This window comes from Mastigoproctus giganteus, chromosome 9 (genome assembly GCF_048544385.1).
Source record: "Mastigoproctus giganteus isolate SK-2022 chromosome 9, ASM4854438v1, whole genome shotgun sequence".
Lineage (NCBI taxonomy): Eukaryota > Metazoa > Arthropoda > Arachnida > Uropygi > Thelyphonidae > Mastigoproctus > Mastigoproctus giganteus.
The window spans coordinates 162,298,233-162,318,041 of record NC_143583.1 but is presented as its reverse complement, the minus strand read 5'-3'; the positions used below and the strand labels follow the sequence as shown (position 1 = coordinate 162,318,041).

General features: G+C 38.6%; 1 protein-coding gene across 1 annotated transcript in view; it reads right to left on the bottom strand.

Moving 5' to 3' along the window:
- Positions 1–19,809, bottom strand: part of LOC150080851 (uncharacterized) — a 140,037-nt gene that overhangs the window by 68,904 nt on the left and 51,324 nt on the right. The window contains exon 6 of the mRNA XM_090380840.1: positions 7,565–7,690. Within this exon, the coding sequence (XP_090236966.1) occupies positions 7,565–7,690 (126 nt within the window). The remainder of the gene's footprint in view (positions 1–7,564; positions 7,691–19,809) is intronic.

Genomic DNA, 19,809 nt, shown 5'->3' with positions numbered 1-19,809 from the left:
ACAGTTCACCAAACTTATTTATTACAACATTCTCGATCAAATCTGATCCAGGGCATTTAGCTAAGCTAAGTTTTTTCAGTGCTGATCACAACTCAGATAATGTAAAAAGATCTGTTTCTAGGCTGGTAGAATTTTTAGAGATAATTTTGCATACAGATAACTGAAAGTGAGATCAGATGAACAGTCATCAACAGGAAACAAGCCATCAAAATATATACCTCATTTGTAGCCAATTTGTTTCTAGAGATTTTATACAGAAGACCCCATGTGTCAGAATTTCTTGCTATACTAACAAAAGCTTGGACATGTTTGAATCTTTTGTTTATTGATTTCTTTATTATATTCCTGTTTCAGTGCACGATAATCTTTCTTTAGTTTGGTAATAATAGTGTCTGACCAGGAACGATGGTGTTGAAACAGCTCCTGGCACAACGAACTCCTTTTCTCAGGTCAGATAGGTTAGGGTACAGAGGGTTAGGGTTAGAGTTCCACTAGGGTATAGAAAATGCTCAAATTTTCTTCCTTCTGGAAGGAAAGGCAGAAGGGCAGCTTGTACATAAAAAGCATACTCATCTGAATTCAGCTGATTCAGAGAGAGAGAGAGAGACAAGGTTATCCACCCTGAAGGCTAATTTAAAGAAGATAGAAGAGTGGCCATTTTACAAATCTGATAAAGTATCTACAAAGATCCTGTGGTAGTGGATAAACAACCTTTTGGTTTTTAGAAATGTTAAAGGAGATTGCTCTGTGGTCGCTACATGTGTGATCTTCATGGACTGTCCAAATCATGTATTTAAAAATTCCTGATGCTGATAAAAACAAATGGATGTTTGATTCACCCAAAACAGAGAAGAAAGTGCTGGGTTGGTTTGGCTTGTTTAAGATACATAGGCGGTGAGAGAGGATAAAGTCCCCCAAGAGCCATTCACATGGACTCATTGTATTGCTGTTCCAAAAAGGGGATCTGGCATTGGCTGATAATTGCAGTTGTTATGATAATTGCTGTAGAGGACAATTTGTTGAGGGATACATCCAAATAATCCAAAGCCAGCTGGATGTCACTAGAAGGGGGACAATACAAGGAAATGACATAAAAAGTATGACTGACAGAGAAGACAAATATAAGTAGCATTCTGCGAGCAGAAGGAGTTTATAACTGTGATATCAAGATTTGGGTTGAAAATGATGATTGCTGTTTTTGGAGAGTCACCAGAGAGGAGATTACCTCTCTGGTGACTAGAGAGGTAATCTCTAGTCACCAGAGGACAATTTGTTGAGGGATACATCCAGATAATCCAGAGCCAGCTGGATGTCACTAGAAGGGGGACAATACAAGGAAATGACATAAAAAGTATGACTGACAGAGAAGACAAATATAAGTAGCATTCTGCGAGCAGAAGGAGTTTATAACTGTGATATCAAGATTTGGGTTGAAAATGATGATTGCTGTTTTTGGAGAGTCACCAGAGAGGAGATTACCTCTCTGGTGACTAGAGAGGTAATATCATAGAAAATCCAAAATTCTGGAATGCTGCCCCTCATGATTCTATACAAAATAAGGTTCCCATAAACACACAATATTGTAAGACTTATCAGAAAAAAACTGATCTTATCTTATCAGTTACTGACTGAGATTTCTGAGCATTCAATTGTAAAATCGAGATATCACTATAGGAAATGGAATCACGAAAAACAGTCGATTGTATGGAGTTAGGATGACAGCCCATCAAGCATCAGTGATCTTGCTACATCTAGAGCTCTTTCATATTCGGGACAGGATACGTCCTGTGCAGGATTTATCCTGTCCTGAATATAAAAGAGCTCTAGACGTGGTTAGGGTCGCTGTTTCTTCTTTTTACAGCTGAGCCCTGTGGATCGGGGCTTAGAGAGGAACAGGTATCCTGTGTGTTATCAGACACTCAGCCTAAAACACTAATGGATCCAATATCTCTCTATTACAGAAGATTTAGGAGAAGTCCGGTTGGCCTGCCTCCCTAAAATCCACTCATGCACGCCTTCTCGATGGTAAGCCCTGTTACGTCACTTAGGAGGCAACGAACGTGTAGAGTGGTTATAAGTCCGGTTGGCCTGCCTCCCTAAAATACACTCATGCACACCTTCTCGATGGTAAGCCCTGTTATGTCACTTAGGTGGCAACGAACGTGTAGAGTGGTTCTCTTCAAGACGCCTGGTCAGCGTGAAGAGGAAAAGACCAAACCATCCAGCAATGAGAGCACAACAATACAAATGGCCCTCAGTCCCCAGCAGCTTTCACTCTCCCTCTTACGGCAGCGAGAGGATCAGAGTGGAAGCAGAGGGTGCTAAGAATCTCTGGGTACGACCAGGCTGCCATGCACGGAAATTGAACTTGGCCTGTTATAACGTACGATCACTCATTGGTGAAGACAGGCTATTAGAGCTGGAAAAGGAATTAGAAAATGTGAATTGGAATATCATCGGTTTGGCTGAAACAAGAAGAAGAAATGAATCACTGATAAGTTTATCAAGTGTAAATCTGCTATACACCAATGAAAACAGTGAAAGGAGTGAAGGTGGAGTTGGGTTTCTGGTCCATAAAGATTTTAAAAACAACGTTTCGGAATTCAAAAGTACATCACCAAGGGTGTCGAGCCTAATATTCAAGATTTCTAAGAGGTACAAGCTAAAGATTATAATGATTTATGCACCAACATCGAGCCACGATGATGAAGAGGTTGAAGAATGTACACCGAAATTGAGTCTTCTAGATGAGCAGAAAACCCACTACACTATTATTATGGGGGACTTCAATGCTAAGGTTAGAAAAAGACAAAACAGCACAGAAAGGGGAATTATAGGAAATTTTGGAATTGGTGAAAGAAATGAAAGAGGTGAAAGACTTGTGGAATTTGCAGAATCTCAAGGACTGCCAGTAATGAACACTTTTTTCAAGAAAAGGGTGAACAGAAAGTGGACACGGAAGAGTCCAAATGGATTAACTACTAATGAAATCGACTTCATCCTCACGAACAGAAGATATATTGTGAATGATGTTACCGTCCTGAATAAGGTAAATGTTGGAAGTGATCACAGAATGGTAAGATGTACACTTGATATAGATGTAGGAAAGGAAAAAACTGACTCGAGTAAATAATAAAAATGTCTTTGAGATAACAGAAGAGGAGAAAAAGCAGTATGTACTGGAACTTAAGAACAAGTTTGAGCTTCTGCAGACTGCTCAGGACCAAGATATCGACGAGGAATATTACAACTTTCTGAAAGTGATAAAGCCCAAGAAACCTATAGGGAAAAAGAAATCCAAAGAAGAAAAAATTAGTCAAGAAACACTTGTCATGATGAACCGAAGATGACAAATGAAAATCAAGAAAAACACTGACAGGGAGAAAATTGAGTATACTGAGTTATGCAAACCCATTAGAAAGTGGAGGAGAGATTGTTGAGGATAAACATAAAAAAGGCACCTGGGGTGGATGGGATCTATCCAGTTATATTAAAGGAGGCAGCAAAGGAAGTAAGCAAACCCCTAGCCATAATTATGAGAGCTTCTTTGGACTCAGGGGAGGTACCCATAGACTGGAGATGTGCAAATGTAACCCCAATTCACAAAGGATGATCAAAAGCTGACACAAGTAATTATAGACCTGTTAGTTTAACTTCTGTTCCAGGTAAATTAATGGAGGCACTGATTAAAGAAGCACTGCAGGATCATCTAGACAAGAATTCAGTTATAGCTCAGACGCAGCATGGTTTTGTTAAGGGCAGGTCTTACCTGACCAAATTGATTGGATACTATGATGTAGTCACAAAAGAACTGGATGCAGGGAATAACTTTGATATTATATATTTGGATCTTAGAAAGGCTTTTGATACTGTTGCACATGGAAGACTGCTGCACAAATTGGAGCAGTGTGGCATTGGAGGCAAATTGCTGCTATGGATAAGGGGATGGTTGAGTGGCAGAAGACAGAGAGTGGTAATCAATGGACACTGCTCAATGTGGACTAATGTTATTAGTGGAGTTCCTCAGGGTTCAGTGTTGGGTCCGTTGTTGTTTTCGGTGTTTATGAATGATATTGATGATGGTATATCAAGTTTAATGGCCAGGTTTGCAGATGACACAAAGGTTGACAGGGTTGTTAAGGACACTACTGACGCCATGCTGCTGCAACAGGATCTGGAAAGGTTGAACAGATGGGCTCAGAGGTGGCAAATGAAGTTTAACATTGACAAATGTAAAGTACTACATATGGGAAACAGTAACCCCATAGCAATGTATCAACTCTGCGGTACTACACTGACAGTGGTGGAGAATGAAAAGGACCTGGGGGTAATTGTGCAGGCAGATATGAAGTTCTCTGAGCAGTGCAGACGAGCTGCAAGAGTAGCTCATGGTGTCTTGTCAATGATATACAGGAATTTTTCTAGCAGGGATAAGGAGGTGATTATTCCCTCCTTATCCCTGGTTAATGGTTAGGCCACATCTTGAGTACTGTATACAGGTCTGGAGGCCTCATTTCAAGAAGGATGTAGAGCTGCTGGAACGGGTACAGAGAAGGGCAACAAGATTAGTGAATGGAACAAAGGGTTGCTCTTACGAAGAAAGGCTTAAGTTTTGCAAATTACAGAGTCTGGAGACTAGGCACCGGCGAGGTGATCTGATAGAGGTGTATAAGGCTTTGAATGGTTTGAGCATGCTCAATGCCAATGGGATTCTTCCTCTTGCTCAGAATAATCACCTCAGAGGGCATAAATTCAAATTGAGGAAGGACGGATGTCGGATAGATGTGCGGAAATTTGCCTTTGGCCAGCGGGTGGTTGGTTGGTGGAACCGACTTCCATCACTTGTTGTTGAAGTTGATAGCCTAAACAAATTTAAGGCTCAACTGGACAGGTATTTCAAACAAACGGAGGGGTGAAATGGGAGTGGTATGTTTTTTTTTTTTTTTTTTGGCTGATGCTGAATAAGCTTGCTTTCTTGCATCATATGCCTCTACTAATGCTAATGCTAACAGCGTTACAGCGAACCGCGTTATAACAAGGGCCTGCTGTACAATTAAAAGTGAGGAAATCAGAAAACAAAGTAAAATATAACCTAAAAAATAACAAATGCGAAAAACATAAATAAGATGAACAATGACAAGTAGACAAAAATAGTAAAGAACTGGAGACCCAGTGACAAATGAAGTAGAGAAAGACTAAGAAGAAGATGGAAAGATGATCTATTCTAACCCAACAAGCAGCATGCATAATGAGAAAAGTAATAGTAGAAGTAGGAGAAGAAGAAAATGACAAGTTTCTGGTGATTCCTTCAGTTTTCACTGCAGATAAAGACTTTCCCTTCCCCTTTAAAAATTCTTCTTGATGTTATTATTTCTCTAAAATTTTAAAGAGCAGATTTGTACATACTCTGTCTTATATTTTTAAAAATTCTTTAAAAATTCCCCTTTAAAATTCTTCTTGATGTTATTATTTCTCTAAAATTTTAAAGAGCAGATTTGTACATACTCTGTCTTATATTTTTAAAAATTCTTTAAAAATTCCCCTTTAAAAAAAAATTCTTCTTGATGTTATTATTTCTCTAAAATTTTAAAGAGCAGATTTGTACATACTCTGTCTTATATTTTTTTCAGTAATCTCAACAAATACTAAATACAAGTTTTTGTTATGTGTCCAACTTTTCTATAATCTGTCTTCATGTGAATTTTTGATCGGCTATTCTCTGTTTGTCATAAAACCTGAATGTTCTTCCTCATCATTATATACAATAATGTTTTGAACCCCTTTTCTACCAAATACCTGTACAGATTTTACCTGGTAAACTGAGAAGAGATGCCCTCTGTAATTTTCATATTTTGATTTATTTTCTTTTTTCATACTGATACCATTAATGCATTGGCCCAATTTTCTGGAAATTGCACTTCAGAAAAACAACCTCTGGATAATGTGATGTAACTTCCACAATGCAATTTCCATCCAGTTTTCAGCATTCCTAATTCAAAGGAGAGAAATTCCAATTCATAAAATTTTAAATCCTCTTTCTCCCCCCCCCCCCCCAACTGAATGTCTATAATGGATTGGCTCATTATATTCCAATGATGCTTAGGTTCATCAGTTTTTTTAGAGCTTGTCATACTAACTAAGAGGGTGTATCAAAAAGTTTGTACCCTGACCTAGATAAAACATCAGTAGGAAGATGTCATTTTTAATATAAGTTGTCTACATATTCAATGACTAACATGTGAAATTTCATTCCTGTAGGTGATCGTACACCAGAGGTGGAGCCCGGAAGCTAAGGAAGGATGCTATGGTTGACAAAGTGGAGTATCGAGCAGTGATCAAGTTCCTGCATTTGCAGGGCAAGAAAGCTCACGAAATTGACGAAGAAATGAAAGCTGTGTCTGGGTAGAATTGTCCATCCTATGACACTGTAAAAAAGTGTAAACGGGAGTTCCGGTGCGGTCGTACAAGTGCCATTGACAAGCCAAGAGAAGGAAGGCCATCCACAGACAGCGAGATGGTCGCAAAGGTTGAGCAGCCGGCGCTGAATGATAAAAGTGCGCCAATTAATTTCATCACAAATGCAGTGCGAATTAGTTATGGGTCTGCCCACAGTATTTTACATGGCCATCTGCACATGTCTAATGTCTCCGCATGATGGGTTCCAAGATTGCTGAAGCCTTCGCAGAAGCAATGTCGAATGCAATGTTCTTGCCAACTGTTGGATTTGTGTAATGCAGATGTTGAGAGCTTTTTTTTATTGAATGGCGAATGCTGGGTGTACCAGTATGATCCGGAGACTAAATCATGGAAGCACACCTCCTCCCCCACTTCCCAAAAAGGTAAAGACCCCCCATTTGCAAAGAAGGTGATGTTGTCCGTGTTTTGGGACAGAAAAGGGGTTTATCCTGACAGATTACCTACCTTGTTGTTCCACACTTAATGGAGAATACTACAGAAATATTTTGAAAAAGTTATGCAATGCTTTGAAGGTGAAAAGGCATGGAATGTTAACCAAAGGTGTCTGTTTTCTGTCAGGCAATGCACTGGCTCACACAGCCATTGCCACCACCAACTTGGTTGCCCAGTGTGGCTTCTAACTACTGCAGCACCTACTCTATTCTCCTGACCAAGCACTGTCGGATTTCTTGTTTCAAGAAATGAAGAAACCGTTGTGTGGATGCCACTTTGATTCATCCCAGGAAGTCATCAATGAAGTGGAATCGTGGTTTTAGGCAAAAAAGTGCAGACTTCTATGATCAAGGCATTAAACAACTGATCCACAGATGGGAGAATACATAGAAAAGGATTAAAGTTCCTGTGAAGATTCACCTTTCTAGGACTATTATTTCTCGGTAAGAGTACGAACTTTTTGATACCCCATCATATTTATATATATACTAAATAACAATTTAATTTTCAAGAAATAAACTTTCAACACAAACATATTTTTTCATTTGTGCCATTTGATTTAGATTGTATCTTTATCCAATGCCTCATGAGAAATATCTGATAACATTTGTATTAAAAAAAATTTAACAGCATAAAAGATAACTTATATACTTACTTTTGTTTCAAATGAACAGGTATCTCCTGCAATAAGAACAAACCAATTAAATGAGAAGTTTGACAAAATGGGTGGTGGAGATATAGGATTACAAGCATCTGTATGGTTAGCCTCTATTACCATCCCCTAAACAAATAAATTTTAATATAAGATATAAAACAGTACATATAACAACAAAATGATTATAACTTAAAAATGTATGTTAGTATTAATAGCAGAAAATGATGCAAGAAAGCAAGCTTTATACAGCATCAGCAAAAGAATTTTAAATAAATAAATATTTATTTTTTAAAATAAATATTTATAAACCTTCTCATATCACCCATCAATCTCCTCCAATATTTTGTCTAGTTCTTCCTCAAACTATTCAAACTATCCAGTTCCACAGCACCAGACAGAAGTTTGTTAAACAATAAACTACCCACTGGCAGAAAGCAAATTTCCGCATGGCTATCCTTACACATTTGAATTTATGCCCCCTCATGTGTGTAGTCTGAGCAAGAGAAAGAGTGGTATCAGCACTGGGCTTACTCAATCAAAAGCCTTAAACACTTCAATCAGATCTCATGGGTGCTTGGCCAACAGATGCTGTTATTTGCGGGACTCAAGCTCCTGGTAAAAGTGCCCTTTTGTTGTCCTCATTAATCTTGTTGTTCTTCCCTGCAACTGTTCCAACAGATTCACATCCTTCCTAAAATGCAGCCTCCAGACCCATGATATAGCCTAACAATTGCCTTATACAAAGGGATAATCACCTCTTTATCTCTGCTAGCAAAATTCCTATACATCATTGATGAAAAAAAAACCCATGAGCTACCATTGCACTTTATCTGAACTGCTCAGAGACCTCCATATCTAACTGCACAATTATGTCAAGTCTTTTTCATTTCCCAATTTAATGACTGTAGTACCACAAAGTTGGTACTTTAATCTAGGATTTCTGATACCTGTGTGCAGTACTTTGAATTTCTCAATGTTAAACTTCAATTGCCATTTCTCAGTCCATCTGCCTAATTTTTATAGATATTGTTGCAGTAGTTTACCTAGATTACTGTCATTAATTACCTTGCAAGTTTTGTGTTATTTGCAAATGTAGACATTCAGCCTGATATACCCTCATCAATATCATTAATAAATACTGAAAGCAACAATGATCCCAGAAATGAACCCTACGGTTCATTCCCAGGGTTTACTCCTTTGTAAACCCTTACAAAATGATGTTTCTTAATCTGAATCTATATAAAAAATTAGTACTTTTTGTTGCTTGTGTTCTTCAGTTTCTCATTATATTGTATTTTTCTATCTCTCTGCAATTTAATGTGTAAATTTATTATAATTTTTTTTATTTCTCCCTAGTTTAATTAAATGCACGAAAAAATAAAATAAAAACGTGATTTTTCCTGTATTTCACGAATAATAATAAAAATAGTAAAATAAAAAAAAAATAAAGAAAATGTGCACCCAATATTGAAGGGGATATGCAAGAGGAGGATGTGGGGAGAGAGAGAGAGATAAGGGAATATGCACTATTATCATTTTTGATAATATATTACTTTCAAGGATACAACAAACAGTATACCAGCACTCAGTGCGAAGTGGCAAGTCAACAATCCGTAGCTGAGAAGTGCAGGGTTATAATTAGTTTTCACTTTGGCAGATATAGGTAGAAAACACTTAGTAAGAGAAGGCAGGTTGGAATGGCCACTGCTAGACAAATGCAGAAATGGAAATTGCAAAAAAAAAAAAAAAAAAAAAAATGAATAATAATAATAATATTAGCATTAGCAGAGATATGATGCAAGAAAGCAAGCTTATACAGCATCAGCCAAAAAAAAAAAAAAAAAAACTTCTTCATTTCACTCATCGATTTCCTACAAAAGTTGCACTAGTTCTTCTTTGAATTTATTTAATCTATCAACTTCCACAATGACCGATGGAAGTTTGTTCCAGCAATTAACCACCCACTGGCTACTAAAGGCAAATTTCCACACATCTGTTCTACAACTGTCTTTCCTCAGTTTGAATTTATGCCCCCCTCAGGTGCATAATCTGAGCAAGAGGAACAATCTCATCAGCACTGAGCTGCTCAAACCATTCAAGGACTTATACACCTCAATCAGATCGCCTCACAGGTGCCTAGCCACCAGATGCTGCAATTTGCAGAACTTAAGCCTTTCTTGATAAAAGCAACTCTTTGTGCCCCTCATCAATCTAGTTGCATTTCTCTGTACTTGTTCCAGCAGCTCTTCATCCTTCCTAAAATGAGGCCTCCGAACCTGTATGCAGTACTCAAGGTGAGGCCCGACCACTGACTTACACAAAGGGGTAATCACCTCCTTATCCCTGTCAGCAAAATTCTGTATATCATTGACAAGACACTATCAGCTGCTCTGGCAGCCTGTCTGCAGTTTTCAGAAAACTTCATATCTAACTGCACAACTACCTTAACCCCAGGTCTTTTTCATTCTCCACTACCCTGAGTGTAGTACCACACAGTTGGTAAGTTACTCTGTGGTTACTGCTACCCATATGCAGTACTTTGCATTTGTCAATGTTAAATTTCATTTGCCCCCTCTCAGCTCATCTGCTCAACTTTTCTATATCCTGTTACAGTGTCTACCATCCTCACTGTCATTATCAACCATACCAACCTTCGTATACTTTGCAAACTTAGACATTAAGCCTGATAATCACCAACGAGCCAAAACATTATAACCAGCGAGTCGTTATGCAAATCGAAGCAACTGCAGGTGAACTATGGCAATTGCGTGGGTCAGGACATGGTATAAAAAACACCTGATACTGAGCTCCGTTAATCAGTGTTACTCTTGTTCTTCAGATCGGAAATGCAGTGAACTTAAGCAAGTTTGACAAAGGCAAATTGTAATGACCAGACAACTGGGTCAGAGCATATCCATAACGGCACGGCTCGTGGGATGCTCATGGTCAGCCACGGTTAGTAACTACTGAAAAAGGTCCGAGGAGGAGGAGGGAAAACTCGTGAACCTCCGGCGAGGTGTTGGATGACCATGGCTCATCGATGCTCTAGGTGAGCTAAGGCTCTCCTGGATGGTGCGTGGCAACAGAAGGGGGACTGTGGCGCAACTCGCCAGTAATTGGAATGTTGGTGATGGGAGTAATGTGTCACAATACACAGTACATTGAACCCTGCTGAAAATGGGGATGCATAGCCACAGGCCGCTCCGAGTGCTCATGCTAACCACGGTCCACCAGCGACAGCACCTACAATGGGCAAGCGAGCATCAAAACTGAACCTTCAGTCATTGGAATGTCATCTGGTCCAATGAATCACATTTCCTGTTGAACCATGTGGACGGCCGGGTACATGTGCATTGTTTACCTGGGGAAGTGCGCCTGGATGCACTGTGGGATGAAAACAAGCCAGTGGCAGTAGTGTCATGCTTTGGGTGATGTTCTGCTGGAATACCCTGGGTCCAGTCATCCATGTGCTGGGCACTCTGACATCTACCACCTACCTAAACATCATTGCTGATGAGGTACACCCTTTCATGGCAACAGTCTTCCTCTCTGGCGGTGCCGTTTTTCAGCAGGATAATGCGCCATTCCACACCGCCTGGATTGTTCGAGACTGGTTCACAGAACATGAGGAAGACTTCCAGGTATTGCCCTGGCCTCCAAATTCCCCAGACATCAATCCCATCGTGCATCTGTGGTTTGTGTTGGAACAGCAACTCCGATCTGCGGCGTCTCAACTACGGACCTTACAGGAGTTAAACAATCTGCTGGTTATGTGTTAGTATCAGAGGCCTCTGTAGCCGAGTGGTCAGAAGTGGGAGTGCAGTAGCACACGCTCTTTGAGTAGACCGGGGTTCAAGCCCCTGACTGCTGAATACGGTCGATCTGCCAACCCGCACTGGACCAGCGTGGCAGATTATGGTCCATTTCTCTCAGCATGAATTGTTGAAGAGGCTTCTATCCTGCAGTGGGTTGATAATGGCGGCACTTTACCTTTTTACCACAAGACACATTTAGAAATCTTGTAGCATCCATGCCTCGCTAGGTACGAACTGTTTTGGCTGCATGTGGAGGACCAACATCATATTAGGTAGGTGGTCATAATGTTTTGGCTCATTGGTGTACCTTCATCAATATCATTGACAAATACAGAAAACAACAGTGGGCCCAACATGTACTCCTGGGGTACTTCACTAATAACATTAGTCCATGAACAGCAGTGTCCATTGATTACCCTCTCTATCTTCTCCCACTCAACCATCCCTTTATCCACAGGACAGTAACTTGCCCTTAATGCCATACTGCTCCAATTTGTACAGCAGTCTTCCATGTGCAACAGTATCAAAAGCTTTCCTGAAGTACAGTCAGTCCTCATATAACATGCGTTTACACTGCATGAATTTGTTCTGACGTGACTTGTAAATAGGGGAACGATGTCACATATAACATGAACCAAATTTGCTTATGCATGATTCAGCTTTGTGTTTACAAGAAATAGCAGTCGAATGCAGCGGAATCACAACACTTACTCCATTGTTTACTTAGTTGCTACACACGTGCTGCTTTGTTTGTGTGTATCAAAGTGCCTCCTCATTTTTGTTCTTTTCATACTGCAATTGTGCTTTATTCCCTAAAAATTAGTAAAGTAGTTGAAAACGGTGGGAAAAGGAAGTGTGCTGGTGAAGATACTGCAGGTGCAGAGAGAAAAAGAAAAGCGGCCAAGGTAAAGAAAGATAACATGAGAACCACTGCAAACTATGAGAAACTTGCCGGACAAACTAGTTTGCCACTAAGGTGGTAGATGACTTTCATCAACCGGTGAAATACCACCACTTTGCTTATTGGAGGCTTGAAGTGGTGAAACCCATGTTTAGTCTCTAGAGCAAAGTTTCCGGCATCCCCCCCCCCTCCCCCATACTTCTCCTTCAACCCATGCACGGTACTAAGTACTATAGGTTTTGATACCTTTCGTGTTTGGGGTTTTCGTAAAAAAAAAAACCACAGTTTCTCCTTGCATTCTCGGTAAACAGACGGTGCATGCTATCGGTAGTAGCAGTAGAAGTCGAGAACAATATATTGATTGACATGATGGCATGACAGACGGAGTTAGGAAACCTTATTTCCTAACTTAACTTTTAACATGTTTGGCTGCCAAGGCTTATTTGGGTAAACGGTCTCTGGCACCAATTTGAGTTAGGAATGTTAAATTATTCAAAACCAAAATTATAATATATATTCATCACCAAAACTCATAAAAACAGCTTATTGTTGTAAAAAAAAGCCTTGCAAATTATCTCTTAGTTGGCGTATGTAATAGAAAATTCTTCACAGCAGCCAACTACGAGTTAACTCGATTAAATCAGATGTGTTGTAACTTGCAGAATTCTCTGAATGTGAATCTGTGGTGTGCGTAAATCCACTACAGTGACACAGACTTTGTCGTGTACATTGTATTTAGTACTTTATGTGTTTTTTTTTTTTTTTTGGGGGGGGGGGGAAAACATGGATAAGAAGAGACCACTGACCAATGAAGAACTTGAGCTCTATGATAATATGAGTGACTTGGAATTTGAAGAGCTTTTTGACGAGTTGTACGGTTCTGGTTTATAGATCGATCGGATCAAACGTTCTCGTATTATTCAGCGCTAAGAAAAACCATCAGATGTCCGAAAAAAACACTGCATTACATATTATAGAAATATATATGCATAACGCATACATGCCTTTCCGTCAAGTTATAGGTTTCTCTGAATTTCAGACATTTTATGGTGGAACCCGTAACTTGACGGAAAAGTTACATTGGATCTTTGATTGGCGAAAAATTCTAAACGTTCCAAGAAGATTAGGTCTGAACGTAAAATTCATTATTTAGAATTTCAGTTGGCTATACCACCAACTGAAAAAAAACCACGCCTGACAGCCGTGTCGAGTATGTACGAGAAATAAAAAAAACTCCGCCGAACACGCTATTATTATCATGTGCACTAAGGGAAGCTAATTCTTTGTGTGAAGAAAATATTTTTTTTTTGTGAATAAATTCTGTTTTCTGATGCACTGGTTGATTTTTCATTCTTATCCCAGAAGCCAACTATCCATCAGTTGCATATATTTGCTACGAATATATTGATAGCTGCACCTGAATGGCAAGTCATAGCAGTTCGAGTTAACTCGTAGTCAGCATCCTGGGCCAGATCACCAAATACGAATTAACTCGTAGTCAGCATTCAATGTGTTAAGGTTAGGTTAGGAAATAACATAATCTAATCACTGAGAACAATTAGAAAGAATGCAGAGAAAATAAAAGCAACTTTTACTGCAGGAACAACTCCAAGTGTAACAAAAGATATTAGATCCAGACACAAAGAACTGGAAGAGATGGAACATCTGTTATCTGTTTGGATAGAAGATCAAACAAAGAAGAGATCAGGAACAAATTTGCTTAAGATAAAAGAAAAAACATTAGCAATATTTTATTATGTAAAAACGTAATAAAATACGTAAGTATTTTATTACGATTATTTATTGCGTTTGATAATGTTTTGTTACAAATGTGTGTTCAATCTTGGGTGGTCGGCACCTAACCCTATTTTTTCCATAAGGCCTGTTATTTATATTGCACGATTTTGCATTGCACAAGGGTTTCTAGGAACACAACTACTGTGTTATATGATGACTGACTGTATATGATATCAAAATTATTTTTTGCATCGAGTTCCATTCTGACCACATCATAGTGTCCAATCAAATTGATCAGACGAGACGTCCCCCTTAACAAACTCATGCTGTGTCTGAACCATAACTGCAGTCTTGTCTAGATGATCCTGCAATGCTTCTTTAACCAGTGACCCCATTATTTTCCCGGGAACAGAAGTTAAACTAACAGGTCTGTAATTACTCGTGTCACCTTTTGATTCCCTTTGTGAATTGGAGATACATTTGCATATCTCCAGTCCATGGGGATCTCGCTAGAATCCAAGGATGCTTTCACAATTATGGCTAATGGTTTGCTTATTTCCTTTGTTGCCTCCATTAATATAACTGGATAGATCCCATCCACCTCATGTGCCCATCTTATATTTAACTTCAACAATTTCTTCTACGCTTTGCTCTCAGTTATTACAAAATCATTTAACTTCCTGCTAGAGTTTGATACACTTCTGGCATCCTCTTCCCTACCTCACGTGTGAAAGTAGATGAAAAATACCTATTCTGTTTGTCAGCAATCTGAGCAGGATCATCAACATATTAGTTCCAAAAACTTCCATTGGAGGAAATTAATGCTGTGTGCCAGAATGTACACTGCCCTACCATTAATATCCATACAACTGCATATCTAGAAATATGCCTTTTATGGGAAAACTAATATGTGCTGAAATGTTTAGTCTTACTGACAGCTTTTAGTCTTTGTGGAACACTCTCCATTAATTTTTTGTAAATGTTCTTTGATATTTTCTGCCATTTTTTTTCCAAAGTGGCGACCAGTTCAGCTCTGTTTATTCAGCAGTCTCTCCTCACATGCACCCAACAATCCATTTCACCCCAGAGATTCTCTATAGCATGGGTGGCCAACAAGTCGATCGCAATCTGCCAGTCGATCACGACGAATTTTGAACATATATAAATAATTGATTAGTCAAAATCTATATGTTATTATTATTATGCTCCCCACTGCATACGCTTATAACAAATCACGTTGACCCAACATGACTACTCTTGTCACCGTACAGCAGCTAGGCTTGTCTGGTGCACAGAGTACTACTCTGTGGTCTAGTGAAAATTCATGCAGTTATGTTGTGGACAGCATAGTGTATGTGTCGAATTCTTATTTAGCTTACTTAATATTAATAACTGGACAGTACTTATACGTTAATTTAATATCCCTTGATTTAAAATGAATACTATGAAAAAGAGTAAAACATATCGTTTTCATCAAGAGTGGGAACTTTTTTTTTTTGTAATGATAAAAGAAAAATGTTGTTTGATTTGCAATGCTTCCGTGACTAGACTCAAAAAAAAGTAAATTTAGAAAGGCACTTCAACGCACTCCATGTTGGGTCCCCTTACCGCTTTCAATATTTATTAACGATATTAATATCTTTATTGTAAATACCAATCGGATTTTCAGCCTAATAGTGACCTTAGAAAAAATAAATTAAAAGAACTTAAATCCAGATTATTCATGCAACAAAATTTCTTCATGACACCTAATTTACAATCTAAAGCAGTAAACTGTAGCATCATTTAAAGTGAGTTATCTTCTTGAAAAAAAATGCAAACTGTTTTCTGATGGTCAATTCATCAAAGACGCATTTTTAGAAATAACATATTCTCTTTTTGAAAATTTTAAGAACAAAAATGAAATTAAAAGTGCTCTTCAAGATCTGCAATTATCTTGATAATACAGTGATGCGAAGCATTGAAAAAATGGGTGAAAATGTGAGCGAACAATTGTGTCCTCATATTGCTAGTGGTGTGTCCTTTTCTTTACAACTGGATGAATCTACAGATGTCAGTGATACAGCTCGATTGCTTGATTTTATTCGAATGGTTTTCGATGAGTCTGCCACTAGAGAAGAACTGCTGGGTATGGTTTCATTAAAAGAAAGAACTAGAGGTCTTGATACATTTAATGCATTCAAAAATTTTATCGAAAAAATTAAATTTCCACTATTTAAGCTCGTATCAATAACAACAGAGGGAGACAAAGCAATGACAGGGCATCTTAAAGGATTCATCGCACTGTGCCAAAAGGATGGTGAATTTCCAGATTTTTTGAGTTACCACTGTATCATCCACCAACAACTGTTAGCCAACAAAAGATTAAATTCGAAGTGTTATGGACATAGCTTTCAAAATCGTGAATTCCATCAGAGGACAATCTCTTCAAAGGAGACTTTTCAAAATGCAACTCGATGAAAATAAACCGGATCTGATATTACACACAAATGTGAGGTGGTTGAGTCAGAGTAAGTTTCTACAGAGATTTCGAAATTTTCTGAATGAAATAAAAAAAAAATTGTTGATCAAAGGGGAGATGATTATCAGCAGCTACAAGATACTGAGTGGTTGTGCGGTCTGGCTTTTTTTGGCAGATTTTACGGGTAAATTAAGTGATCTGAATTTGGAATTAAAAGAAAAATATAAAAATGTGGGTGGCATGATTAGTAATATTTCTGCATATAAATATAAATTTTTGGCAATGGCTAAGGATATTAAAGAAAAAAAAAACTATCATTTTGCAAACATGCAAATTTGTTTGCAAAAATATCCTGTTTTTGAATTTAATAGTGAAAATATGTTTCTGAAATTGAGGAAGTTGTATATGACTTTGAAACAATTCAAGACATTGTTCAATATATTTCTTATCCATTTAATGTCGACTTAGATACAATACAAACTGAAGAAAAAAATCACTGAGATTTTTTACATGGAGAAAATATTACTTCAAAATGAAATTATTACATTGCAAAACGATATCTTCCTAAAAGCCAAATCGTCAGAAAAAGACTTTTGGAAATATGTTTGCCGTGAAAAGTACCCAAATGTAAAAAAATTCAGTGAATTTTAAATTCCTGTTTTGGTTCCACATATCTATGTGAATCGGCCTTTTCGTATTTGAAAAAAAAAAAACAAAACAAATACAGTATACCTTTTGGGTATATCGTAATGCGGGACTTTACTGCTGCTGCTGTTGTTATTTGGTTTTTAGGTGCATTAGCAACTAAGGCCATATTGCTCCGGGGATATGCGATGGTCATTCCCTGACCTTTCCATATTTGGTGGTCATGGGCTTGAACCCCGGTCTAATCAAGAAGCATGTGCTATGCATTGCTGCTCCTGCCCACCTGGCTATGGAGGCGCTGGGACTTTACTGCTCTTCACACAACTGCAGTTTCAAAGAAGGCGCAAATTATTGCTTAACAGGGGTGGATTTATAATGTGAAAAGGGGTTAGAAAGGCGTTATTTTCGCTAACTTTATGTTTAAAAATAATTTTCAAAACCATTGAAAATAATGTACATAAAAGACTATAATACAGACGGAGAATCGCTCTATTCTTACAGACTTGCACACAGAAGGTTTTTACGGTTCACTTTATCACAGTATATTCCAGATTTTGAAAGCTTAGCAGATGACACGAAGACAAACTTTGCATAAATTAAAAATTTAAATACATATGAATTTAAAATAAGAATTCTGAATTGTATTTAAATTTAAAGACAACATTTTTCAATATGTGTTGATTAACTTTTTTAACCATGTGCAATGAAATTCTTGAGATGGTAGATCGCGGCACATTTTGAAGAAAAAAAAGTAGATCGCATCATAAATTAAGTTGGCCATCCCTACTCTATAGGATTGAAGGTGGGGCTCTGGGCTGGTCAGTCCAACGTTTTGACACTCATATCCTCAAACAAGTCTGTGACAATGTGAGCATGTGAACAATATGGCTTGGAGTGTTGTCCTATTGATACAGGTATGGATCTTCTCATGTACTGCCACAACATAGGTAATGCATTATTGTCCAGGATGTCTAAATAGAACTCAGCATTCATGGTTTGTTCAAAACAGACAACTAATGGTTTCAGGCCAAACTGTGAAAAACAGCCCCACGCTTCCTCCATTGTCGGGAGAAAGCTAGACTAACACCGTTCAGCAGGTAGCTTTTTCCAAGGTGTCCGCCACACCCAGCCATGACTCTCAGACTAGTAGACCATGTACCACTTTACTAGTGCTGACATGTATTGCAACTGACTCACTGAGGGCCTGTGTGTCCTGTACAACATTGACCTGCATTCATAGTGTTGTTGTTATTTGGTTTTTAGGAGCATTAGCAACTAAGGCCATATTGCTCCGGGGATATACGGTGGTCATTCCCTGACCTTTCCGCATCCTCCGTATTTGGTGGGTCACGGGCTCAAACCCCACTCTAATCAAGAAGCGTGTGCTACGCACTGCTGCTCCTGCCCACCTGGCTACGGAGGTGCCGCATTCACAATGGATGACTCTTTGCAGTGTTCTACTGTTTCAGTACCATCACAAAATGGTGCTGAAATCATCATTTTGTGATAGTTTCAGCACCCAGTCTGCTTAAATTTGTCAATCATTTCACCAACCATCAACCTAAGGAGATCTTCAGTGCCACCACTAAAATGTTGTGTACAGACTGACTGCTTATGTGGCATACTATTGTCATTCCATGCTGTAAGTCTTTTAATTCCATAAATCAATTGCAGCACCTTGCATTTGCAATCATACTACTGGCTCCTTGAAGTCCTACAGCATATCTGACATGTAGTCAATATCAATGGAGGGATGTCCAGATATCAAGGATAAAGAAGTGTAAATTTAACCTTATCATTTGACCATCACTGATCTTACTGGGAGGATTTAAAAAACAGGGATGGCAAATGCAATCAGCAGATATCAAAATGGTACTCCAAAGATGGATTGTAGTTTGTTGGTAAAGTAGTTTTATCAGAAGAGCAACTCTATGTCTCATGCACTCAGAGAACATTGGCATTTAAAAGGACTAAGAAGGAGTACTTTCCCAAAACAGGTTGCACAAAATGATGGGAAAATTCAAAGAAACATGTGAGCAATCAGTAGCTCATGGCAGAGGATGTCTCCCAGTTATAGCTCCATCTAGCTGGTGCTAGGTGGTAGTTTGGGGCATATGAAGACTTCAAAGCACATGCCACGACCATCACAACCTCAGATATTGATCCTTTTGAGCATCTGTGGGATGAATTCAAATGGCATGTTGTCAGCACCATCAACTGGCTACATCACTCCAGGAATTCGTAGTTTTGTTATACAACTAGTACAATATTCTTCATACCACTTATCAAGACATTGTCTACAGGACACATTACGTCACAGTAGTGATTTAGATCAAAAGCAGTCCAACAAGTTATTAGCTCATAGTCTAATAAAATGGCTAGCAGTGTAGTTAATTTTTAGTTACATACACCTATGAGCCAAAACATTATGACCAGCGAGCCGCTATGCAAATTGAAGCAACTGCAGGTGAACTACGGTGCATGCGCAGGTTGGTACATGGTATAAAAAACACCTGATACTCAGCTCCGTTAATCAGTGTTACTCTTGTTCTTCAGATGCGAAAGGCAGCGGACTTAAGCGAGTTTGACAAAGGCCAAATTGTAATGGCTGGTGGGGTGCTCATGGTCAGCCATGGTTAGTACCTACTGAACCATGGCTCATCGATGCTCGAGGTGAGCGAAGGCT